The sequence below is a fragment of the Vipera berus genome, assembly GCF_964194415.1.
Source record: "Vipera berus genome assembly, chromosome: 1".
NCBI lineage: Eukaryota > Metazoa > Chordata > Lepidosauria > Squamata > Viperidae > Vipera > Vipera berus.
The window spans coordinates 250173479-250201296 of record NC_138202.1 but is presented as its reverse complement, the minus strand read 5'-3'; the positions used below and the strand labels follow the sequence as shown (position 1 = coordinate 250201296).

At 37.3% G+C, this 27818-nt stretch overlaps 1 protein-coding gene across 1 annotated transcript in view; it reads right to left on the bottom strand.

Annotated features, from left to right (window-relative positions):
- GRIK2 (glutamate ionotropic receptor kainate type subunit 2) overlaps nt 1–27818 on the bottom strand; it is a gene marked incomplete at both ends in the record, with an annotated part of 565573 nt that overhangs the window by 334057 nt on the left and 203698 nt on the right. Inside the window, 2 exons of the mRNA XM_081312641.1 lie at nt 18655–18912; nt 22784–22960. Coding sequence (XP_081168767.1) covers nt 18655–18912; nt 22784–22960 — 435 coding nt within the window. The remainder of the gene's footprint in view (nt 1–18654; nt 18913–22783; nt 22961–27818) is intronic.

Here is a 27818-nt window from a genome sequence, read left to right as displayed (position 1 = left end):
TGAGAAATAACATTTTTATCCTTAGTTGGCAGGCATTTTACTATAAAGTTTCTTGATAAATGAGACCACAAAAATGCTAAGAAAACTATTAAAGCTGGACTACAGAAAAACTGATTACCTGGAAGTACCTTAGCATGTTTATACTGTAGTAAGGTAGAATTGCCCAGATTAGTTTCCAGCAAAAAGCTTTTGACATCACAGTATTTATTAGCTCTTTATACATGTCATTTTCTTTTTAAAAAATCAACAAATATCTCTGCCAGGTTCATAATGAACTTCCTGCAGACCAACTTCCTGATTATAGCTGTCTTCAATTATCAATAGTCCTTGGCTTACAGCCAGTCGTTTAGCAACTCTTTGGCGTTATGATAGCCTTGGAAAGGATAAACCAGTTCTGGCCAACACCCATTCAGAAGATTGGGTGTGGACTTACAATTGTGTGATTTGCTTAATGACCACAGTGAAAACTGTTGTAATATTGTGTCAGGTTATGTGGGTGCCTCAACTTACAACTGTCATAACTTACAACTGTAATTCTGTCCAATGGTTCCTTTTTCCTGCAGACACTTGTGAATTCAAAGTTAATCCTTGCAGGAGAAAAACTGAATATGCAACTTACATGGAATTCAGCAAACAGGTATTTATGAAAAACTTTCAGTCCAGCAAATAGATTTCCTAAAGGCCAGTTTCCATCATCTTTGAACAAGGTGTATAGAAAAACTATTCCAAATAATTCAGAAAGATGATGCTAGTAAAGTCCATTTTGTGTCTGATTATCATTTATGAGAGCTGGCTTCCAATATCACTTCAGCAGTTTAAAACTGTGAAGATTAAATTAATCTAACAATATATCATATAGAACAAAATAGGAGTAAAATAGTAAACATAATCTTGTCCCAATATAACAACTAGGCAAGCAGGATTGTAAATTATCTTGTCTGGATGTTAGATTACTCCTTGCATTATGTCTGCTAAGATGTTTAATGTTGAATACATAAGAAGGGTGAAGAGGAAGAATAAAAGAATAACAAATTAACCTATCACTAATTGATTGTCAACTGTGTGGTACAAATTCTTCCATAGAAATTTACACTTATATCCCATCATCAGAAGGTGATGCATTAACCATTCATGAATGTTGAATATATGAATGGATTATCAATGAAGCCATAAGAATGCCTCTCTAAAAACTATTTAACTAACTTGATTTATAAAAATTCAATAAAATTTTCTAAGAGCCTCTTGGGAAAAACTTAATAGTACTCTGCCAACCATGGAGCACTGGAACTCCTAAAAGTTATAAGAGAAGACAAAGAGGAATGACAAAGAAGAGAGGAACAAACACTAGAATATGTAGGAATTAAAGAGGCTGCATTATGCTATGTTATTCCATTGGTGCAACTTGCTCATTGTTGTATGAAGGGACTGACACTGTTCTTTAGGATTTCAGATATGAAACTATTCCAGCCCTGGAAATATTGGGAATTGAAGCTGACATCTTCATGCAAAATAAAAATCTCACTGCTTAACAAAATATATCCTGACCAAATAAATGTGCCTATTATTAGTATTGCAGGCTAAAGTATAGGATTTAGAACTTGCACCCACGGAGAAAGGTAATATGCTAATGAGAATTTTAAAAGGAGGCAGCACCAATAAATGATAAAACTGAACATTTCTCTTTTCTCTACAGGAGAAATAAAGCAGGTTTCATATTATGCAGTAAGCCTTTTTTAAAAAAAGTATGGGTTGTTGAGTAAACCATAGCAACACGGTTCATGCATAATACTAAGCACTGGGTTAACGGGTTGGTTCCTACATTACACTCATAAAGATAAAAAAACATTATGCTGTAGTTCAAGACAATGGTCCTAGAAATATTCTATAGGAAGTTTCACCATGAATCTATAATGTCCTAAATTTTATAATCAAGAAGGAAACCGAAGATCAAACCTGTAAAAGCAAAGAAAAGCTATTCATATCTTATAACTTGCTCAGAGTATTCAAACTTTTCAGCCCAGATAGTATTTCTCGTTTCCAAGAAAATGTGCCCCATTTAAATCTTCCATCTACTTCCCCACCCCAGCCTATTGTAGTAGAAAATAAACAGATATCAGAAATGTCATTATAGTTCCTGCTTATTTCTCAGGCTCACAGGAAGAATGGGAATTGTAATCATAATGCTGGTATGAATGGTTATTTAGTTATTAGTTTATATTTGAATGTCACCTGTATTAGTTCATCTGAGAAAACTTAACACTGAGCTAAATTTAAATAAGACCGACAATCAAATATAACCTTAATTATGCTGAGAAAAAGACAAGTAGTCACATTATACCTTAATCCAGCTTTTCTCTGGAAAGATGTTTCATAATCGGAATGTCAGAAATGAAAATGTTCTTTCTTATTCAGTTCATTTGTTCATTAATTCAATCAACCAGTAGAGCTAAAAATGGTGTTGGGACTTATTAGCATCTTGTACTTTAAAAACTGTCTGACAATGCACCTTTATCTGCCTGAGTTTTCATTTTCTAATATTATTAATTGCTTGGCAGCCCTATTTTTTTCTCCAGAGGTACAAATATTTTTTTTTAAAAAAAGATAGATAAATAAATACAGGGCTATTAGCAGACTCATAGCAGACTCACAAAAAGGAATAAACGAACTGTAAACCTGTAACCAACAGAAAAGGAACATTGTATTTAAGCATGCTGCGCTAAGTATGTACACACAGCAATAAGATAAACTCATCAGTTACTCAATCAGGGGATAATTGTACCCGTAAGAGCACATTTTTAAAAAAAAATGAATGGGGCAATGAAAACTGAAGTACAAAGTTGAAAAACCTAGGGTAATTAGAACAAAACAGAATAAATCAGGGTAAGCTAATTTTAAAACAATTCTCGATGTGATTATAGTAGTTTTGTATGTTTAGCACAGAATTCCTCCAGGGAAAGTGGTGAAAGAAGATCTGATTTTTTTTAAATTATTATTATATTTTTATCCTGCCTTTTTCAGTACTACATACTGTCTATGTAATACTCCTGCCTTCTCTTTTTCTCACATCCTCAAAGGGTGTGGTGGATTGGACTGAGAGAGGAAAACTAGCTGAAATTCATGCAGCCGGCTTTTATACCTAAGACAGGTTTAGAACTCCTAGTTTCTAGGCCAGTACCTTCGCTACTCTAGCAATCTGGCTCTCACCCTAGACTTGGTCTTGTTATTAATTTTATTATTAATTTTAGTAGCAAAAGTGTGATGAAGAATTGAAAATTAACCCTGCCCGGCTTGTCATTCACAGATGCTGCCCCCAAAAGTTTCTCTTCCTTCAAAAATACTTCAGAAAAATGTGTATTAGAATGAGCACTAGTAGGAGGGGGGAAAAAGAGAAGCCAGAAGAGGAACTGTATCAAGGAGACTCTGGAGGTGGGAAGTGCTAAAATCACTATGCATTGGCCTTAGATTTTAAAAATCAGATACCCTGCAGCAGCTTTTCTTTCAACCTTTCAAAGTTTATCCCCTGTAAAATTACCAAAGTGGTGTTGGAGCATAAGACATTGGATGAACACATGGAACCAATTACTAAGGGTTGATCTAAACCAGGGGTGTCAAACTGCAGGCTCCTGGGCCGGACACATCATCCAGAAGCTGCGCCCACCCCATTGCCGGCAATGGCAAAACTCTCCCAATACATTGTGCGACGTCACGTGACTCGCGAGTTTGACATGTCTGACTAAACTCCCATTATTTTATGCATAACCTGAATGAGCATATATTTGGAAGAGATGCTAAGCAAAATACCCTTGACAATAAAATATATGAGAGTTGTTAGCTGAATGCATGTTGTGAAAACTGTTCCCTAAACTGCCAAATGTGTAGGATGAGGATTTATCACTACAGTATACAGCACAAAGGGGAGCTGAATCCCAATGAGAATATTTTCAGAGACGGAAGCTGATAGAGGGCAAACAATGATCTTCAGAATTGTTGACATCCACATGAAAAATTGCTTTGTACATGTATGGAGGAAGGAGGAGAAAAACAGACCTGCTACCATAGATGTTAAATCTTTTTGTGGCTTGATATCTAGAGGAAATGTTAAGCTATGATAATTGCAACTGCATAGCAAACCTTATTTATACAATGATAAAAACCAATGGCTGTGATTTTGATTGTGATATGTGTGTGTGTATGTGTGTGTGTGTGTGTATACACACACACACACACACACACATACACACATGTTAAGCCACTATAAGGACTGAACTGGTGAGGCAGGAACCCCGAATTCTTCCTTCACACAAAACATTTTGAAAAGGAGGAACAAGGGTAAACACCTTCAAGGCCAGGAAACAAGGAGGTATAGTATATACTGTAGCCATTGACTGAAAAGGAAAGAAGAGGCTCAAATTTATCTATATAAATGGCAAGAATTCTAGACATATATAGGGCTTCTGAATTCTCAGCAATAAGTCTACTTATCTAACCTTCTCATGTCTGCTTGGAATGCAGAATGGGGAGAAGGTTTAATTGCCACACTGAATTTGAAAACCTTGACAGCCTTAAACCACAATTTAAAGAGTTAAATGAATGGATTTATATATTTGGCACATTTTACATGCATTGTTTTCAGACACAGTGGTAAACCAAGACCAAATAAACTGCATAATTGCTTAGTATAATAATCCATTCTAATCCTTTCAGTTTGTCCATTTAGGGTAGACAAAGAAAATGATGGGATCAGATACTACATTTTAAGCAAAAGCTTGGGGCCCTTCAGAATGAGAGTTCCTGAAGTGGTAATACACACATCTGTCTTTATAATAACTTATTTCAAGGAGGCTAATGTTTTTCTATGTTTTTCATGAAACTTCTCATTCACTTATCAATGAGAGGTTTACTTTCACTTCTGAATATCACCCTTGATTCAAGTTTTCAATTGTATATAAAGGGGAGGGAGACTTTCTCCCCCACGTTCAATTCTATGGGTGACACATTGTGCACAATTTTCATGGGGCTCTTGTTAAAACCATTTAAAAGCTTAAACTTAATTCAGATGATTCAATGACCAAACTGTTGTACTTATGTTCTCCAATTCTACTAATTATATGTCACAACTAATGTTAGTCATTTTTCTTCTTTTTGATTCAAAACCTACCGAAGGGCTTAGAGGTTGCAAAGATAGAATCTAATTATGGATGAGATATACCCAAAGAGCCTTTGTTTGTAGTTGTTCCATCTTTAAGCAGTCCAAATTCTTTTTAGGTCTGTGTTGGATTGTACCTAGTGCTCTAATAACAATTGGTATATTGTCAACTTCTTCAAATGTTTCCAATCTGTTCTTTGTAAATATCAATATTTTACAATGTTTTGTATTCCTTTCTTCAATGAGACTGCATCAATATACCAAATATGGTTTTCACAATGATAATAATGTGTTATGTCTCAGGTGTCAGGCAGTCTGAAATTTAAAATCCCACTATTGTCTTCTGACAATTAATTTAACATAATTTCAGGTTTTCAATAATTATTATTGATGCTATATCCATGTTTTTGTGTAGATTCCAATGTAGTATCCTTCCAGCTTGTTCATTCCCTTTTTTATAATTGGTCTCTGTGATTATCTTTGAAAATCTGAGATTTTGCTTTCATCCAGTTATTATATGGTCAATCTTTTCATTCTTAACTCAGCACAATTGGCATTCACTATCCAAATTGAGATTTTCTCCTTTTGCTTTGATGGTATTTGTGTGTAGTGCTTGTTCTTGGACTGAAAAAAAAGTTTTTTTTTCCTTTTCCCTTTTTAATGTACCATTCTTAAGCCATCAGCTTCTTCTGATGTTGATTAATTTCCTTTAAGTGTATTTCAAATATGGGATATTTTGGTTTTCCAATTTTCTAATCTCATTTCAAGCTATTATGTTTTTATAGTCACGGTTATATCTTCAAAGTAAATGTTCTTTCTGAAATTATTTCAATATTTTACCGTCTGTTGATGCAATCATTAACATCCTATTTGTTTTATTTTAAACCTATAAATGTTCTCACCCATCAGTTTTCTGTGGAAAACATAATCTATGCTATAAAGGTCTAGGATATCATTTATACTCATCAATTTTCTGGCTAGCTAACCAAGGTTATCAAAGTCTATCTGTCCAGTCAACTATTCCTGCAATATCTCAAATTATTGAAATTTCCCTTGAGTAAATGGCTATGTGTGTATTGTTACTAATTACTAGACTATTATAATACTCTAACTATACTATTAAAATGCTATTATTATTCATTGTCTTCTGTGCATTCTCCCAGCATGTGTTCCTTGAAGCAAAATGACTTTCTTCTTCTTGGGCAACCTTTTATGATCTTGAAAATATAGCTTGTAAAAGGTATGGAAAAGTAGAGAGTAACCCCTGACTGTCACTGGCGTCTACTACTTCTGACTGGGTAGGTATGATCCAGTTTCCCTCTATGAAACAATGTTGCCTATTAGGCTCTAAGAAGCCTGCTATCTCTGTGATGGTGCCTGCCTTATGGAGCAAGCTCCCCCCACCCCCATGATACAGATAGCCCCAATTCTGTTGACCTTCAGGAAAATGGTGAAGACCTGTTTTTTTAACCCAGGCTGTTAGTACAGCTGGCCTGGGGTTATTGATGGGTACACATGAGTATTATCAGGGCCTCAATGTTTTTTTTTTAAATGGTCTCCTTTTGAGTGTACTGTGTTTTCATTCCCAGAGTTTCTTCAGGTAAATGGGTGCCTAGAGATTTGTAAAATAAAAATACTAAAGTAAAATATCCTCTACTGAATTTTAGTTCTGTCCATGAATGCAAAGTGTTCTTGTAATCATAGGTATTTAATTGGAGATCACACTGGAACACAACTGATCGAACAGGGCAAATGGTGAGATCCTGAGAATTCTAGATGAGGGCTTTTCAACCTTTTCACCAATTGTAGGATATGGCAATATTCGAGTATCACCTAGCAAGGTGTCAAAAACGTGACGACCAAAAAAAAACCCTGTTCAAAGTTGCAATTGCACTGAAATCTTATGACTATTTTTCACACTTATGACCATTGCAGCATGCCCAGGGTCATGTGCTTTATATTTGGATGCTTGGCAACTGATTCATATTTATGATCACAGTGTCCCAGGGTCATGTGATCCCCTTTTGCAACCTTTTGACAAGCAAAGTCAATGGCAGGGCTGCTGGTGGCCAAGTGCTAAGGCAAGACTTCCTGCCCTCCCTCCTTCCATGCCTCCCTCTCTCTCATTCCCATCTCCTTCTGAAGGAACAATTTGAAACCCTCCCCCCATATTTTCCCTCTTCCATATATTCATCAAACAAGGAAAAGCCTCCAAAGACGGAAAAGACAAGCCACTGAGGAAACTAGCTTAAAAAGGCACATTCCCCTTTAAGAATTAGCTACTAGCTAAAAGGAAAGTTAAGGAGCTGGTAGCCGGCACTTAAGGAAGGAAAAAATATATAGTTAAGTACTGGCTGCCGGCTAAGGCAGCCTTCCCAAATGGCTCCATTCATAAGTAAAGGAATGCAACAGGCAAATTCATTCAAGAGAAAAATACTTCAAAATCCCTTGCAGCAAAACTTACAGCTAACAATAGCAGAGCAATAGAAGCTAACAGGAGACACAAGCCATCAGCCAAATAGAAATTGCCAAACACTCCTTAAGAACACAAAGCCCACATTGCTCAAATCCCAGAACTTCAAAGTCACAAAAGCACATAAGAATCCTTCCACACTCCATCTCCCTACCTACCTCCGTGCCTCATCTCCAACTGATGCTGCCTTTCTTCATTGATGCCTTTCTTCATTCCTGGTGCACGGCGACCCCTCCTCTGCTGCATTTCTTGTTTGTTGCTGCCAGCACAGGTGGCTGCCACAGAAGTTGTAGATTGGCTCATGGCCAGCCTGCTTGATCTTCTCTCCTCTCCCCCCCCCACTCTCCTCCTTCTTCTTTCCCTTCAGTGTAGCTACAGCTGACTCTGCTTCCTCCCAAGGCTGCTTCTTTTTTCTCTCTCTCCTTCTCCTGCCCAAACTGCCTCCTTCTATAGCCTCTCCTGTCTCTGCCCCCCTCCTCCTCCTTTCTCATCCAGATGAGCCAGAAGTGAGCCTGGGGCCTTTCCTCACGCCAGCCACTCTGCAGCTCTGGAGGACTCTCTCACAATAAGTCCTGTGCTGTGCTGGCTCATTCCCTCCCTCACTAAAATTGGCTGGGCAGGGCCGCGTACCACCTGCCACGTGCTAATGTACCACAGTGGTATGCATACCACTGGTTGAAAAGCCCTGTTCTAGATAGTCAGGAACATCCGATCCTGCCAAATTAGCCCTGATTCCATTGTCATTTTTTAAATATACAGTATGGAGTACCAAAAGTCAACCCTCCATGCACAATTGCACCCTTTTAATAACTAATTACTTTTTTTCCCCTCAGAGAAAACTATGCTTAGGAATATTCAAGGGCCATGTATCATATGAGTAAGGAAGTGTTTAGAACAATATGGCAAACAATTTGAACACTTAATGTAATTTATGTACTAAATCTATGGGGCCCAACTTTTGGTACAGACAGGATAGATATATTATTCATATTATTATAATTATTTCATTATATTTTTTTTAAAAAGCAGCTATATTGTGCTTTATCATTCAGACCCAAGCAAATACACTTTTACTATAAGATACTGTAAAAAGAAACAACTCATCATTTTATTTAGACAAGGAACCCTAATTATATTCAAGTTCATGGATTACTTGGTTGTTATTTGTAGATTAGGCTTTCTCTGCTTTGAGAGTTTCCACAATTGTTAAATGAGTTATAGGGATTAAAAGAGCAGAATATTTAAGCATAAGTCAATTTAATGTTCACAAACTTGAAAGATTATTAATGCAGAGAAGTTAAAACCATTGGAATAATAATTAAAATATAAATTTTCTCTACTTTTTAGGACTGAGAAACAAATACAATTATATAATACACAACTAATAAAGCAATCAGTTTTCATTAAAGGAAGGACACTATGCAATAATTAGCTTTTGTACATAATTACTAATTGTACTGCCCTTGAAGTTACTGCAAAGGTTACTCAAAATATACTCTACTGAGTAGCTGAATAATAATATACCTCCACCCAGAATCAATATCATACTTTGCAAAAATGGATTGAAAAACATTATTTATTGGTAATGTATTTTACAGTTCCTTCTGTTAAGCACTCCAATCCTGTAGAAGAATTAGCATTTAAAGTCCTTTATGCGATGCAACTGTTACACTTACAACTCTTTGAAAGTACTGCCCACAATTATATTTAAGCTTATTCCAACATAAATTGCTTTTAGCCAATCTCATTTCTAGAAAAGGAAGCATTGCCTTGTTTGCTATATTCCTGTTACTGGAGCTCATAGTTTTATAGCTAGACAACCTTGAAAAGATTTACACTCTATCTTTACACTCTATACATATATCTAATATATGTATCTAATAATTATGTTGTTGTGTCTTTTTTGTTCATTGTGAAGTCATGCTAAGAAGAAGCCCCAGGCAAGGATAATGAAGTTAGAATGTACAATGAAATAATTCATAAAGTCTGCATCTACATGTTCCCTGTTCAGAAAATCCAAACATTATTTCTTCAGAATATACGTGTATATATGGGTAGAAAACATAAAAAAAATAAACACACTGCATTTTATTCCTGAAGTCTTTTTCTTCCATCAATGGAATTTGCTCCAAATTCCACCCTTAAGAGCAGCAGTGATTTGAAATTAGCAAGAGAATTCTATATTCTTTCAGAGCCATGAGTCTGTCAGGGGATATATCAATGTCATTGATACTGGTTTGCTGCTCCAAGTGAAACAAAATGAAAACAATATTGCAGCTTTCTGGAGATATGAGGTGTGACTTCCTTATTGATGGCAATTTCCACCTTATCATCATGTACCCCAGAGCCTCAGATTTCTCCCCTCTTACTGGTGGCAGCGGGGGTGCGATGGCTCAGTGGTTAAGATGCTGAGCTTGTCAGCTGGAAAGCTGACAGGCCAGATTTGAGACCCAAGCACTGCACAACAGGGTGAGCTCCCGTTATTCGCCACAGCTCCTGACGACCTAGCAGTCTGAAAGCATGCAAATATGAGTAGATAAACAAGTAGCACTTTGACAGGAAGGTTACTATGTTTCATATTTTCATGTGGCCACACAATGATGGAAATATCTCTCAAACAACGCAGGCTCTCTCGGCTGAGAATCAGAGATGAGCACACCCCCTTGAGTCAGTCATGACTGGACAGAGGAAAACTTTAAACCCTTTACTTATGATAAGGCAGAACACTATGAACCACTTCCTTTACCAAAGATCTACCCTGGCAAAACTGTTGCACCACTCCGAAATAGTCAAATTAAAAATGGTCCAGACAATGCCAGAACAGTCCATCTTCTACAGCAGTGTTTCTCATCCTCAACAATTCTAATTGTGTGGACTTCAGTTTCCAGAATCCCCCGGCCAGCATGCTTGCTGGGAAATTCTGGTATTGTGGTCCACACATCTTAAAGTTGTTGAGGTTGAGAAACACTGCCGTAAAGGAATATTTTGCACACTCATAAGAGTGAGGAAAATAGCTGGTGTATGGGGTTTTTGTTTGGTTTTTTTGTATTCCTTCATAGGCCTGTATAAGACTAAGCTAAAGCTGCCATACCTAAAGATGAAGAAGCATGTAAGCAGAATGGACAAAAGCCAGGAAAAGGTCCCTTAGGGGAAGTAATTAACAAGGGACCAATTTGAGGATGTGGGTAAGTATAATTTCGGTGTGGCTATTTTACAGGGCTGCAAGTGTGTGAGTGAGTGACCATAAACCAAACCTGAGAACATGTGTATAACACTTACTGAAGAAAAAATTGATATATTCATGAGCAGAAGCTCTTGAGGACATCTTTGGTGCAGCTTGAATGGATTTCTGAAGATTTGGAGGATAAAAATGTAGGATATATAGGACAGATAAAAGTTCCTTGTGATATTTAAGTAAAGATAAAGGTTCCCCCGCACATGCGTGCTAGTCGTTTCCGACTCTAGGGGCCGGTGCTCATCTCCGTTTTAAAGCCAAAGAGCCAGCGCTTGTCTGAGGACGTCTCCGTGGTCATGTGGCCGGCATGACTAGACGCCAAAGGCGCACGGAACGCTGTTACCTTCCCACCATAGTGGTCCCTATTTTTCTACTTGCATTTTTACGTGCTTTCGAACTGCTAGGTTGGCAGAAGCTGGGACGAGTAACAGGAGCTCACTCTGTTACGCGGCACTCGGGATTCGACCCGCCAAACTGCCGACCTTCTGATCGACAAGCTCAGCATCCTAACCCACTGAGCCACCGCGTCCCTTATTTGTAATATTTAGATTCTACCTAAAACCTCAACAGATGTACAGTAAATGGCACATTGCCACTGTATGATGTAAGCAAAAAAAGCAAATAATCATTATGCAAATTAAAGTGATTATTTTTATTATTATTATTATGCACCGTTGTTTTAATATTTTTCAGATTGTGATGAGTTGATATATTACCAACACAGTTTTAAATACAATTATGTAGATCTCAATTTCCCACATTTTTTTAAAAAAATATGATTTTCACAAGTAATGTACAGTAAATTGTCCATTTTCAGTGACGGTAGAGTATAACTAAAATGCCAACTACAATACTTTTCATGGTTTAGATCGGAAAACAGTGTGGTTTTCACACCACGCCAGTTTTCTTTTCTTTTTTAAAAAAATAATAATAATTTTGATTAAAGTTAAAGATAAAAACTAATTCCAAAGTGAGAAAAATATTTTTTTAAAAAGGGGGGAAAGTCCAGAGAGAAAAAAATGCAAAAAATGAAAAAAATATAACAAACAAAAAAGAAAAAAATATATAAAGGAAGAGATTACTTCCCTCTTCATCATGAAAAATACAAACAATTTCAGTAACATCACCTTCTCCAATACTGCAAAAGAGGATCTTTTTTCCCATATCTCATTTTTCTATAAATAAATATTAAATAAATATTTAAATAGATTAATGTTCCCACAATTGGTCCTGAAGAGTTTATTTATTTATTTCAGAAATTTCTGTATTTTTCAAAGCTATTCCAAATGGAAAATCTCCTGGCCCTGACAAATGGTTATGGTGATTTTATAAAGAATTTAAAGAGATTTTAATTCCTGAGTTTTTACTTTTACACAATGCTTTGCACCAAAGAAATTTTTTACCAGAGTCTTAGATAATTTTGATCCTTAAGTTACCATCTTATACTCCTAGTTATCTTTTTAACCTGGATATTAACTGTACAATAAACTTTTAGCTATCAACTAAAAGTGATTATAGTTATAGGTTAATTCATATTATTCATATAGATTAATCTGGTTTTCTTCAAAATCAAAATTTATGTACACTATTAAACAACTGCAGCGGGCATGATGGCTCAGCAGCTAAAGAGGCTGAGCATGTCAGCTGGAAAGCTGACAGTCTGGGTTCAAGACCTAAGCACCACATGACAGAGTGAGCTCCTGTCCCGGCCCAGCTCCTGCCAACCTAGTAGTTCAAAATCATGGAAATGCAAAAGATATCTCCTTTGGTGGGGAGGTAACAGCATCCCGTGCACCCTGGCATATAATCATGCTGGCCACATGACCACAGAAATGTCTTTGGACAACACTGGCTCCCTCAACTAAGAAACAGATAAGCACCATGCTCTAGAGTCAGATACAACTAGACATGAGAAATATTTACCTTTATTAGAAAACTGTTAAATATTATACAGTTTATTAAAATTAATAAACCTTCCCTAGCCATTTGTTCTTTAGATATATACAATTTTTAAAACAACTATTAATTAATTTAAATTTGGGGTGTGTTTTTTGTAAGATGATTGAACATATTTATGGAATGCTCAGATATGACTTAAGAGCTGTGATTCAGATCTCATTACAATTTTAAGAGTTACCAAGTAGGGTTGACCTTTATCAGCTTTATTATTCAACCAAGCCACAGAAGCATTGGCAATAGAACTCAGATCCAATATATAGTATCTATAGTGTATGTGTATATAGTATGGTTAGGTGTGTGTCATGTATGTGTTTCACTTTGAGAGCAGGCAACTAAATTTCATTTTTGATGTGTGCCGTTGTGCCCACAGTAAAAAAATTGACAATACAGGTTATCTTCTCTTATCAATAATCATATTTCTACGATAAAATGGGAGCTCAGATGTATCTATTTGCAGATGATAAGATTTGGACTTTCTGACATGCTTCTTATTCAGCTAGCTATATTAATTTCAAATCTTATTTCATATCCCCATAATCCATTTATAACTTTCCTGAATCAATGTTCTAAACACCCTGTTGCTGTTTATTCAAAAAATAAGGTTTTTTGAAGTCCTCAAACTTGCATAAAAGCATCTTTCACTAAGGATTGAAGGAGACTCACCCACTACAATGAAATTTGCATTCTGAAGGTTCCTACTATCCCAAAAGAAGCTAACATGCAATTTCCAGAGAAGAGATTGAGAGAGGAAGTACTGTAAGCAAACCCAGTGTCCTTTTGAAGCTGCCCATTGTGGCTTTGGCATAGATGGCAATTCATTGTCTTCCTGAGATCTAAACCCACCAGAGATCATTATCTTATAGTCTCCTCCCAGGAAACAGCTGTTATGAGAACTTGTAAGCAATCCAGGTCTTCTCCTTATATGGAGAGGAATTCTGAGAAGCCAGTCCATTCACTGGCTCCTTCTTCCATCGCAGTCATCAGCTCTATTCTCAGCAGAACCATCTTTGATTTCCTGGAAGTCACCTCAGTCCAATTTTTAAGTGTGGTTCTCTAATCAGATGATGTACTGAAATGTATCTAATAATAAGGTGCATTTGAGAATAAAATACACATACAATGACAATCTGGTGAAAAACATGTACAAAAAATGTCTTTAAAGGAGTATAGAAAGCATATTTAAAAAATAACACTCAAAATTAATGTTTTCATAACAGTATAGGCTCATTTTGAAATAACATGAACACATATTTATGGATAGGTACAAAATTGATTTGAGCTGGAATCAGACAGTTAAATCCATTCCTATTTGGGCCTTACTTAAAAGTTTTTTTTAAAACTGACATGCCAAAGCAAGTTACTTCTATTTCTTCAGTTCATTCGCATCTTAGTTGACATGCATTTATGCCTTGCTAAAACATTTAAAATTTGAGACTTCAGTGTTAATACATATAGATTTAAAGCTGCTGAATGCAGATATGTGTATATCAGTGTTTCATCAAAGAATATATCTGCAATACCATGCACAAAACTAGATATAAAAAGGGGGAAATAAAACTAATTTCAGATTGCACAATTCAGCTGAGGATAATTTCAATATTTTAATTTTAATAACTCATTTTTTTTAGATTCTGAAGCTAGCTACATACATGAGATTTGTTTGTTTTCTTTTCCTGTCATAAAATATATGACTAAACCCTTTCAATGCAATTAGTTAAGCAGTTTCCCCGGAAAAAATATTTAGCTCTTTACTTTTGGCAAATCTGCTAAATATACTTGTTTAGATTATTCCTACATATGAGAATTTATTAAATTCTATAAATAGTCAGCAGCCCCCATTTGTATTAACATTTTTAATGTGATAAATTGATCCTTGTCCATTTACAGCAGAAGGATGCAACTGTTTCTTGGCTAGAGTCAGGCCTTGGTCTTTGAGCTGCTAGAGAAGAAAACTATATCTGAATTCATTTTGATTATAATTAAATGTAATTAAAATTAAATACACAATTATTACTATCCAGTCAAATTTGTAAAGTCTCTCTTTCTTTCTCTCCTTTCACTCCTCACATTAAAAGCCACATTGTAGTGACAGCTTTTGGAGGTCACACCATTCACAGATTTTGTGTCCCTGTGTGCCACATGCAGCAATTAGTTCTCAGGCAATGTACTGTACCTCTCTCTAAAGGGAAACATTTATGTGGCAGGAGCCAACGCTCAGTGCAAAAGGACATATTTCACATGCAGAATCTCTCCACACAATTTGAGGAGTTCACTCCCCTGGCAAAACACTAACCACACTGACATAAAAGTGCTACTTTCACATTGTTTCTGTGCAAACATAGTCTACATCCAAATTTAGTTAGCATTAACTTCAAAAAAAAGAAGCCTTCTAATTAGGAGAATTATACAGCATTATTTTTCAATTGATTGATTGATTTCATGCCTGCAAGTCAATGTTGTGTCCTGGAAACTGCTTGGACAAGTCCCTGAAGTTTTTCTAGCAAGATTTCAAAAATGATTTATCCTGGCCTCCTTCCCAGGGTTGAGAAAGAGGGACTAGCCCAAAATCAGCTAGTTAGTTTCATGTTATTGATTTAAAGTCAAAACTGGATTTCAGTAGAAACAAGGACACTGTACCTGAATTAGACAATAGCTAATATTTGTTTTCATGGATTTTCATCATGTTACATTTAAACAAAAAACAGGCATTTTTAGGATAGTCACAAAAACTTCTGTAGTGAATATCCTATGGATATTTGTGATGAGAATTTGAATCTTAGCTCAAAGTTCTGCCTCACTAATTCTCAATGAGGGAATCTAAGATGGAGGGAGAGGGGGATGATTGAAGGCCATTCTATCAAGAATTTCGACATCCTACCTATGAGATTCCTTCAGAACACAATCTGTATCTACAAAACCATAAACAAAAATTGCTAAGTATACTTATTCATGAATGACCATCCAATTGATCAGTCCTCATAAAAATTTGCAAAATCCTTCTTAGGGATAAAATTTATGTTGTTGACAACATCTGCTGTTGAAAATATCAGCCTGGAATACAGATTCAAATGGACAGATAAATCTGTTGATGAACAAAATACCACATACTTTTCCTTGACTGCAGAGCTAATATTCTTGAAATATATCTTTAGATCTTATGCACATCACTGATTCAGCCAGTTCCCCCTGATAGTAAGATCTCATTTTCAGAGAGTTGATGAATAGTATGTTAGTCAAGACACTCATTAAAAATAAAATAGCATAACAGATAAAGACCCTTTGTTATAACTATAGTTTATCGCTCCCATAATGGATGCTTATGTGGTTAACATGAAATAAAAAGTACTCATAAATCAGACTATTTAATATTATTAATTATTTATATTATACCTCAGACTACAGAGCAGTTTTTTATCTGTGCAGGTTTGTGCCATGCTCGGATCCATAAATTGTTTATAACAATCTGTTTCCTCTAAAGCATTTATACTACAATGTTAATATAAGATATTATATGCAAGCTTTACTGATTAAACAGCTGAAGATTTGGCCAAAGGGATCTTTCCAAGAAATTCACTGTGTGTGTTTGTGTGAGAGAGTTTATATGTGTGTGTGAGCACACACACATGCATGTTTGTCTGTTTGTGGTGTACTTATGTGTGCATGTATTACCTAGAAATGTTCCAAAAAATTATAACACCAAAGATATCAATTACTTTCTTACATCACCCTCAGCATAGAGGAGATTGCCAGATACATTAACCCAAGGCCACAAGTTAAACCCAAGGTACACTTGAAGTTCAGTCAAATGAGTTTTGAGGGGCTGCTGTTCCACAGGGCAGGCGCCACAACACACAGGGTCCACATCCACTATTTACTGGATGATGTTGCTTAATTGATAAAATCTAAAGCAAACCATCTTGCTTTCTACAGAATAAACAGATAGTGTGGAAAACATAAGGCCCCTCCGATAATTAGTCCCTATGTCATGTAGGGCTTTATAGGTAATAACCAACTTCTTGAATTGTATTTGGAAATGTATCTGTAATCAGCACAACTCACAAAGAAGACATATTATATGCGCATTGTAAGACCTGTTCATCACTGCCCATGCCACTTAATTCTGGACCAGTTGTAGTTTCTTGGCAACAACAGCCCCATATTGAATGTGTTATAATTGTTTACTTGTGTGGTGACTAAGACCATAAACAGGAACTGTCAATCCAAAAATTGGCATAATTGGTACACAAGTTGGATTTCTAGAAATCTATTCCTCAACCAGGAGATGAAAGCTGACATAACCCAAATGGGGTAGTTCTTTTCCCTTCAGAACCAAGGATAATTAAGTCCCCAGAACCTGGAGGTCCAAGAATTGCATCAGTCACTCTTGCTATGTTTCAACCATCCCAGGCAAACCAGATAGGAGACACAACTAAATGAGCTAAATCTATTTTATTGTAAGTCTATATTAACAGGATCCAATCTGGGTCAGTCACTGGGACCAGAGATTTAGTCTTCAGAGCTTTTGGACTCATGCTGGAGCCTATCCGCAGGGAACTTTTGCTAGAAAGAAGTTCCCTGAGGATGGGCTCCAGCATGAGTGCAAAACTTGGAAGACTAAACCCCTGGTCCCAGTGACCAACCCAGATTTGATCTGCAACATTATCCTGGGACACGTATTTGTCTTCAATGAGATCTTGGGATAAGAGAGATTACTTTCATACTTGCCAGATATTTTTAATATAGCCATACAATAAATGTAGAGCTAGTATTCCTGGTTGTGCTTCTTATCTGGACTACCTCACAAGGCTATCACAATACAAACCTCATTATTTCAAACGTGTAGCCCAATATTTCACACACAAGCCAAAGGGATGATGTCTGTGTTGCAGTGACATAGCACATATTTGTTGCAATGCCATAACTCGTACTTAATCATTTCTCCAACTCCTGAAGATATGTGTGCCCTTATAATATGAACATTTACTATAATAAAAGGAATCTCCATAAGCAGGTGATTAAATAGAGTGTCCCAAAGGTGCTTTTTCAAGAGGCAACTGGATTTTCTTGTTTTTCTTTGAAGTGGTCCTTTCCTTCTAATTCCTAGCCAGACTCTTTCTCACACTTAGATATGCTAAGAACTCAACTTGGTATCTCCAGTGTGAATTTGAGATCTTTTTCAAGCCAAACAGAACTCCATGGGTGAAGCTTGGTTTTCATGGTCAGAGACAGATGTGTTTAACACAGAGAGATAAATGGCAGTACATAGCCAACGGAAAAGCGTGTCCATGTTGGAACTCCTTTTGTGACTGAATATTTTGAAATTCCCTCTCTGATCCCCACTCCCAATACAATGGATAAGCAAGTCAAAACTCGTTTGCTTATATCCTTTATAAAAACAAATTGCAGGTTTAAAATGATAAATCTTTCAATAAAATGTGAACAACTGGGTTCACAAGGTGGTTTATAAAAGAGATTCTACTCTAGGTACTACAAATTCTTTCTGATTTGTTTTTCAGCTGAGATAGCAAAAGATAGCTCTCATGAAATTTTCATATGTTTTTCTTCAGTCAAGATGCCTAGATAAACACATTTATGGTGAAAAATTGTCTCTCCTTTTCTCTGTGGATGCAGATTAAATATACAGAATATAGCACACTTACTGATAGCTTTCTGTGTAGAAGGAATATATGTAAAATATTTTGATGTTATAGTTTGCAACATCTCACTGTATTTTCAGGCAAATGGATCACATGCACAAAGCTATCATTCTTAGGTTAGTTAAAGGATTATACATATTGTATTAAGAATATCTGCAAATGTAAGTATCAGAATTGTGCTTACCTGTGCTGTCATCATAAACCACTGTGACAGTTTTCCACTTGAAGAATTGCACAAGGTCAAGGATGGCACGACTGAGTGAAGAAAAATCTGGATAAAGACTGACATAAAATGAGTCTTTGTTGTCTGAAACCTGATGCTTCCAGCGGGTCTGTATATGTGGAACCCCCAGTGCATTGCAGATGGATTGCACTGCATTTGCTGAAGAGCTATGGGAAGGGCCAAAAATAGCTGCTACTCCCAATGACAGCTGGTCACAAGCTGAAAAAAAGAAATGCAGTTTACACTACATAAATAATAAGTACTAATGTTTACACTCTTTTCAGAAGGAGGGAGGGAGGGAGGGAGGGAGGAAGGAAGGAAGGAAGGAAGGAAGGAAGGAAGGAAGGAAGGAAGGAAGGAAGGAAGGAAGGAAGGAAGGAAGGAAGGGAGTGTTATATTTTATTATTATTCATGTTAAGAGAGTCAGTTTGGTGTAGTGATTAAGGCATCAGGCTAGAAATTGGGAGATTCTGAGTTCCTGCCTTAGGCATAAAGCCAGCTGGGTGACCTTGGGCCAGTCAATCTCTTTTCCTAGGGAGGAAGCAATAGCAAACCACTTCTGGAAAAAAATCTTACCAAGAAACCTGCAGAAATTTATCCAGGCAATTACTAGGAGTCAAGACTGACTTCAGGTAGTCCTTGAGTTACAAGTGTAATGGAGCCTGCCTATTCCACTCATAACTCGAAAACTCATAGAGTGCATCTCATTCAAGGTACAAGATCAATCCCTTGCTCGTTAAAACACATGCGGCTCATTAAGTGAACATGAGGTATCTCAGGGTGGGGAAGGCCATGGAGGGCCTAGTGCTGGAACAGGCCCCCCAAGGCCTCCACAACCCACTAAGATACCACATGCTTCCCCCTCCCTTCCTGCTACACCAAACTCACATGGAAAAGAGCCGTCTACTCTCTGCCACGGTTCCTGCTGCTGCCCAGATTTGAGGCTGGGGGAAAATTTGCACCCCCCTGCCACCCGATCCAGGCTCTGGAAGCCTTTTCCAGTCTGCTGTCACCTGGATTTGAGGCCGGGGAACGCTTCTACACACCCTGTGCAGACCAATCTGGGCTTCGAAGGCCTTTTCCTGGCCTGATCGGGCTGCAGGGAGGCTGCAGAAGCATTCCCCAGGGAAAAGGTCTCCGGAGCCCAGATCAGGCCACAGAGAGGCATGGAAGCCTCCCCTGGCCTTAGATCTGGGCCAATCCAGATTCTGGAGGCATGTGGAAGCATCCCCCAGCTTCAGTTCATTCTCTGTTGCAGAGAACAAAGGCCAAAAGTACCATGAGATCACACGAGATCAGTAGCGTGAGATCTCGCCCCATTGATCTTCCATGATCTTGCGTTACTTTAGGCCTCCATTCTCTGCAAATGCACCGAAGGTCTGGAGCAGCCAAGAAGGCGAAATATCTCAATCTTTGCAGGGTGAGTATTGAAGACCTGGTGCCTAGGAAAAGGCGGGTTGGGGGTGGGGAGGAAGGGAACAACCAGGGTAAATGTTGCAGAGCCACTGTGATCACTCATAAGGGCAAACAACTGCTGTGGTGCTGCAATATTTGTAACTTCAGGACTTGCTCATAAACATTAGGGGGTGCTCATCACATAACTTTGAACGAGCGTTAAGTGAACGCTCTTTACTGGGGGATTACCTGTAGAAGGCACCAGAAGAAAAATATAGTGTCCAGCCACATAGGTACATATAGAGCTGTTAATGATTATAATTCCATGTCATTGAGTCATTATCAGCTCCTTGAGACTAGATAGATAGATTCCCTCCATAATGATCCAATCCTAACATCATTCTTCAGTTCTTCCAATGGGGCACTTATTGCTATTTTAACTTTCTACCTTGCTGCTGGTTATTTGCAAAAAATATAGACAGCCACTAGGTTTATAATTCCAGAATTACACACTGAAATCTCCAAAGGAATAGCCATATTGTGTGTATTTTTTTCTTTTTTTTTTCTTTTTTTGCTGTCGTCTGGTCATTATCTGTAATTTTGCAGATAATGATTGATGTGGGTTTATAATTTGTAACATTGCACCATTTATAAGAAACAGAGATTTCTATTAGCAGGAGTGGAGGGACAGTTTTTCAACAGATTCCCCATCTTTGGCCTGAAGGTATTTCTATACTATGTGTATACAGATATTCTTTGAAGCTGGTGTATTTCTTTGAATACCTTGAAATCTGAAGTAGGGTAAGAAGAGTTCTTAAAATTATTTTTTTTCTATTTTCCTGAAGGAGCTAAAAATACTTCCATCCACAAGAAAGCTAGAAAGAAAGCATTGCTATATTTAGGATGAAGATGTATATAAAACCCCCCTGATTATTCTGTTTTATGTTTTTTATTATACTTTTATTGCTTTCAAAATAATGATAGAGAAATATTTCTTTGACAATGTACACATTTTTATCTTTTGCTTTTTTCCTTCTATTTTGTGTTGGTTGAACAATCATATCCAACAGGCATATTTCAATGATTCCATGTCAAGCTGGAATGTCAAACAGCATAACACAGAACTCCATCATAGGACTTTGATATTCAGCAAATTTATAAACTGTTCGGATAGTGTTAGAAAAAATGTTACCAAAAAAAGAAAATTTAAAGTATTATTAAAATTTTAAATGATGTAAAGAAGCAGGAATAGCAGGGAAGTTAGAAAAAGCAGAAGAAATGAGCAGAAACCATTTTAAACCAAGTAACCAGAAACCAAGTAAGATAAATTTAATCAGGAAAAAAAGCAAAAATTAACTGTTGAGTAGAAAATATCAAAGACATAAAGGGGGTTGTACTGGACAGCCAACGTGTAAAATTAATCTATATATCTTGGATCGCAAGCTGAATATCAGCCACCAGTGTAATATCCCTGCAGAAAAGCATAATTAACTGTAGGTTGAATCACTAGAATTACAATGTCAGGATCAAAAGGAATCATTTTTCATTTCCACTTTGCCTTGGTCAGATCTTGGGTAAAAATACTGCATTCTTTTCTAGGCATTGCAGTTTAGTGGGAACATAAAACCTTATCCAGAGAAGATTGACCAAGATGCTAACAACTTTGGATGAAAAACCTGTCAGAAAGCATTAAAGATAATATAATTTTTCACCCTGGAAATCAAAAGATCCAGAGATATATAATACTTATTTTAAGATATATGGAAGAACTGTCTCACAGAGGGCAGGGAATAGTAGCTCAGAGTTGTTCCAGAAAAGTTTTAAACTATAAGAATGCAGATTTCAGTTTGACATCAAAATGTCCTAATAGCAAAACTTGTTCAAAAATGGAACAGATTGCCTTAGAAATTCATTAGAAGGTGAATGAACTTTCCTTTGCTTGGAGATATTTACAAGTTGAAGGACCACCTGTCAGGAATGATGAATAAATAGGATAAAGGAAATTTTAAAAAATCAAACAGCATGTCAATAATATCTATCTTACAGCTTTTTTTTTCCCCCTGAAATTTGCTTTAAAGGGTCCTTTAGATTTTGCCTTATAGTATTACAATCCTGGACATACATCACTATTAATCATGTTGACTGGGATTTCTAGGAGTTCAGTATTCTCTGAAGGACTCAAGTTCCCTTCTCTTGTAGCACTTAATCATTTAAACAGCAATATAAGTCAATGCAGAAGATGATCAAATCTGAAGTTTGGAATGCAGGAAATCCCACATATTAAATGCTGCATCAGAAAAATGTTTTTTTTTCCCCATTCCTGTACGGCTTTGAAAAGCCTTGATTTTTCCAACTGATCTTAAGGGTCAGGCAGATTAATATGACTGAATAAACCTTTCTGAATCAGAAAATTTCATTTTTCTCACCTCTTTTTATAATTGAACTTTGGCAGCCTAGATTGTTATCAAGAATGAATGAATAATGGTGGCTTAGCATTTTGCATCACTGATGTGTGGTAGAAACTGCAACACACATGTGGCACTTCACTGAGCTGTATTTTGATCACGCTGGCCTGGTGTGAACTCTCATTAAACAGATTTCTGGATTTGCTGACTTTGCTTGCCTCTTTATTCTATTAAACATTTAAACTACCCAAATGTCTGGCAGCCAAGCTCCAAGACTTTCTAAGACATACCTTTTTTAGATGCTTCAAAACTATCATAGAGATTAATTTTCTGAGTGTCATATGTTAGTGTAGTATTTGGCAGCAGGGTTCTGTTTCGGTTTATTGTGTTCACAGCAAATCGGAAAGCCAATTCTTCTGCTCCCATTGCTCCAGTTGGACTAGATTCCACACATTCGAAAATACCCCCTAAAAAGAGAGAGAGAGAGATAAAGAACATTTTTTTTACTTAAAAGTACACCTAAGGCAATCAAACAACAAACCAATGGATCAAACCAATGGATAACTACTATTCAAGAAAAGAAGCAACCTAGAACTAAGGAGAAATTTCTTAACAGTGAGAACAATTAACCAGTAGAACAGCTTGCCTTCAGAAGTGGGTGGGTGATCCATCACTGGATGTTTTTAAGAAGAGACTGAACCGGTTATTTTTCAGTGTCCTGCAGGGAGCGTGGTTTTGGGTACTGCATCCTGTGGATGGGCCTTCACTTATTTATTTATTTATTTATTTTTATTTTTATTACATTTATATCCCGCCCTTCTCCAAAGACTCAGGGCGGCTTACAAGCTTAGCAGTAGCCTTCATTCTATGTATATGCCTGCTTATTAGGGCTTTCACACACACACCAAGCGGCATTATTACAAAGTCAGCTTAATTGCCCCCAACAATCTGGGTCCTCATTTTACCTACCTTGGAAGGATGGAAGGCTGAGTCAACCTTGAGCCTGGTGGGACTTGAACCTGCATTAATTGCAGGCAGCTGGTGTTACTTAAGGAGGCATTAGCCCACTGCTCCACCAAGGCTCTTGTTTGCATGACATGGTTGCTGGCATGCCATGAATTGGTGCTGATCCATGGACTGGGGGTTGGGGACCCCTGATATAGAGTCTCCTGTAGGAGTTGAACCCTTTCAGTTCCATATTCTTTTCTGTTATTTTGTTAACAATACTGGAGACCTATCCTTCCTTCCTTCCATCCATCCATCCATCCATCCATCTATCCATCCATCCATCCATCATATAATTTCTATGCAGGGTACATAGCCAAGGCAAAACTCAGTTCATGACCTCCATATCTGTCAGTTGCAAGTAAAGTAATTACATACATGCATATATGCAGGAAAGATCACTGAGTCATAATATAGTTAGGCTATGGAATAATGCTTCTATTTTGGCTAAAATATCACTATGGACAATTGTATATTCCTTGCTCCTTCATCATCAGGTTAAAGATCACTCATTTAATATCTGTATTATCTTTTAGAAGGTATGAAAAATTGTACAAGATCAGAACAACTCTTAGTAATCTCTCCATCCTTAGAGAAACTAGGTAGTTATCTGTGAAAAGCCCACAAAAAGGTAATGAATACAAAAATTTTATCTTGCCCATTTCATCCAGCAATTAGTGTTCAGAGACAGATGATTACATTATCTTCTCTAACTCTTTTTGAACTGCTTAAGTTAAAATCCATCCTTATAACTTGTACCATCAGATTTCGAGGATTAAGGAGGCACTTTCTTTTATCCCTGCTGACTGTCTCACTGTTCCACTTCATTAGATAACTTTTGAATAACAAAAAACCACCTTCACAGGCTTTTTAAAAACAGGATTGTATGTTGTCTTTAGAACCTTCTTATTTGCATCAAAGCTGCAAACTTGAAGCAATTTGGAATAATACAACCAAATAATACCAAGATGTAGAAGCAAAGATTACTGTAATGTTTCATAAGCTCCTCTGATAACTTCTGTGTCATCAAAGCTGCAAATAGCATTGTAAGCTGATAAAAATAAAAGTTTAACCACTTAAGATGGAATTGATTAAGATATCACTGTGTTTCAAGAATTAGGACAAGATGCTAAATACCCAGATAGAAAACCTCAAAATAATCATTATTCTGTTCTGAGAATGATAATTACAACTTATGCTACAGACACAACCAATTACATTCTCTACAAAGAAAGACCAATTATGCAACAACAAAAAGAAGGCTGAATGGCGGAAAAATATGATGCGACCATAAGAGACAGCCTCTTAAGGGGTGAATAATGGAGAGGGTTACGTTAAAGAAAAGATTCTGAGGAAATCTAATAGTCCATACAAACTTGCTAGATGCAGGAGATTAAGATCTGGAGCACATTCCCAACAGAAGGAACCAAGCCTCTTCTTGAAAACTCAGATGGGGGACACCTTTAGGCTACTGATTCCATTCTTGAACATCTCCCAACTAGGTGGAATCTTGCTTTTTAAAAGATTTCTAATTGTCAGAAGAGAGAATTCAGACTGCAGTCCTCTGCCTACAATCTAAAATAGCACAAGTCAGATAAACAGATACTGCTTGACCCTACTGATGGTATAATCTATTCTTGAGTTACTAATTTAATGGGTTAAAAAAATCAACAGAATACATATATATATATATATATATATATATATATAGAGAGAGAGAGAGAGAGAGAGAGACAGAGAGAGACAGAGAGAGACAGAGAGAGACAGAGAGAGAGAGAGAGAGACAGAGAGACAGAGAGAGAGACAGAGAGAGAGAGACAGAGAGAGACAGAGAGAGAGAGAGACAGAGAGACAGAGAGACAGAGAGAGAGAGAGACAGAGAGAGAGAGAGACAGAGAGAGAGAGACAGAGACAGAGAGACAGAGAGACAGAGAGACAGAGACAGAGAGACAGAGAGACAGAGAGACAGACAGAGAGAAATACTTTTTAAGGCCTCCAAACTACCAAGTAATTATTTCTAAAAATTAACAAACTGATGAATCCAAATATGATGATTTGTCATTCAGGCATGCAGTAATTGTTCTTATTTATAATTGCCACTAAGTAAGATGTCCAGCATAGATCTTCAAATAAGAAAAGAAGCAATAAAGTTTCCAATCTACAACAAACTTACAAATATTTGGGGCTTGAGGTATAATAATAATAATGATGATGATGATGATGATGATGATGATGATGATGATGATGATGGTGGTGGTGGTGGTGGTGGTGGTGGTGATGGTGGTGGAAGGGACCTTGGAAGTCATCTAGTCTACCCCCCTGCTCAAGCAGGAAACCCTATAGCATTTCAGACAAAATGCTGTCCAGTCTCTTCTTAAAAATGTCCAGTGTTGGAGCATTCACAGCTTCTGGAGGCAAGTTGTTCCACTGATTAATTGTTCTAACTTTCTCCTTAGATCTAGGTTGCTTCTCTGTTAGGTTTCCATCTGTTGCTTCTTGTCCTGCCTTCAGGTGCTTTGGAGAATAGCTTGACTCCTTCTTCATTGTGGCAGCCCCTGAGATATTGGAACACTGCTATCATGTTTCCCCCTCACCCTTCTCTTCATTAGACTAAAGGTAAAGGTAAAAGTTCCCCTGCACATGCATGCTAGTCGTTTCCAACTCTAGGGGCCAGTGCTCATCTCCGTTTCAAAGCCGAAGAGGACATCTCGCTTGTCCGAGGACATCTCCGTGGTCATGTGGCCGGCATGACTGGACACCAAAGGCGCACGGAACACTGTTACCTTCCCACTGTATTGGTCCCTATTTTTCTACTTGCATTTTTATGTCCTTTCGAACTGCTAGGTTGGCAGAAGCTGGGATGAGTAACAGGCACTCACTCTGTTACATAGCACTCAGAATTCGACCTGCCAAACTGCCGACCTTCTGATCGACAAGCTCAGCGTCCTAACCCACTGAGCCACCGCATCCCTCTTTCATTAGACTAGACATACCCAATTCCACCAACCATTCCATACATGTTTTAGCCTCCGGTCCCCTGATCATCTTTGTTGCTCTTCTCTGCACTCTTTCTAGTTTATTTTATTTTATTTTATTTTATTTTGTTTTGTTTTGTCTAACAGCTGTGAAGAATTAGATGTGGGAGATATTTCATTTCCAGTACCAATTTTGAAAATTAAGATTCACAAAACTGGCACTAGCTCACTAAAGATAGATGGATAGACAGATAACCTTTATTGTCCTTTTTTACTATGGGCACAATGAAACACATTAAAAATGAAATTTAGTTGCTTGCTCTCAAGGTGTATACATACATAACACACATTTAAACATACTATATACAACATACGTATAGACCTACACCCTTACATATAAGTAACATATAAATATTAATCACTCTCCATCTTGAATACATAAAGGAAGGAGGAAGCGGTCAAACTTTAACGCGTTTTCAGTGTTAGCTTTCACATACCTATGCTGTTTTAGGCTGTGTTTTTCTCTGCATTCAAGAATTCTACATGTCATGCACAACATTGATGCAACTGTTCTTCCAAAAAAACAGCTCCGAGGATCTTAAACCAGGGATTTATGTTGCACTAATATACATACAAGTGGGCAACCTGCAGCCTCATAGATGCATACTGTTAAGTCATGAGCTCTTTGGTGCAGGAAGGAAGACACAAGGCTGAGTACAAGATAACTCATTCTTTATTCTAGCTGGAACTGTACTGAAGCTTGGGCTGCAACCAGCCACAATATATAGTCTAGACCCTAGGCGGCAGCCAATAGGTTTGAACCCACTCTTGTCGCCTGGGGCTAGCCAATTACAGGACCGGAGACAGCTTGTCTAGGTTACTGGGGAGCCGTTAGCCACTCCAGCAACACACGTGGTGTAACACCACAAGCTCAGTACATAACACCCCTCCCCCCTTAGATCAGACTATGGCAACCGTGATTTAGACTTTACAGCTGTCAAGACTTATTAATGAACTCACATACAACTGTAGTGATAATAATAAAATAATAATAAAAATAATAAATAATAATAAGTTCACTGTGGCTACAATGAGATTAAACAACATCTCATGAAGAGGCTTACATTGTAGTAATGGCAGTTTCACAATGCACAAGTTTCTGTAGTTAATGGTACAGTTTTACAACACTATGCATCACTTTATTTTACAATGTAATCTGTGAGGTACGCAGGAGGCTTGTGTGGCCTAGAGGAACATCTTGGAGTTCCTATCACTTTGTGGTCTACCAGCTTACCCAGTGGGCTGGGTAGACCCATGTCCCTTTGTGCTCCAGTGTCAAGGGGAA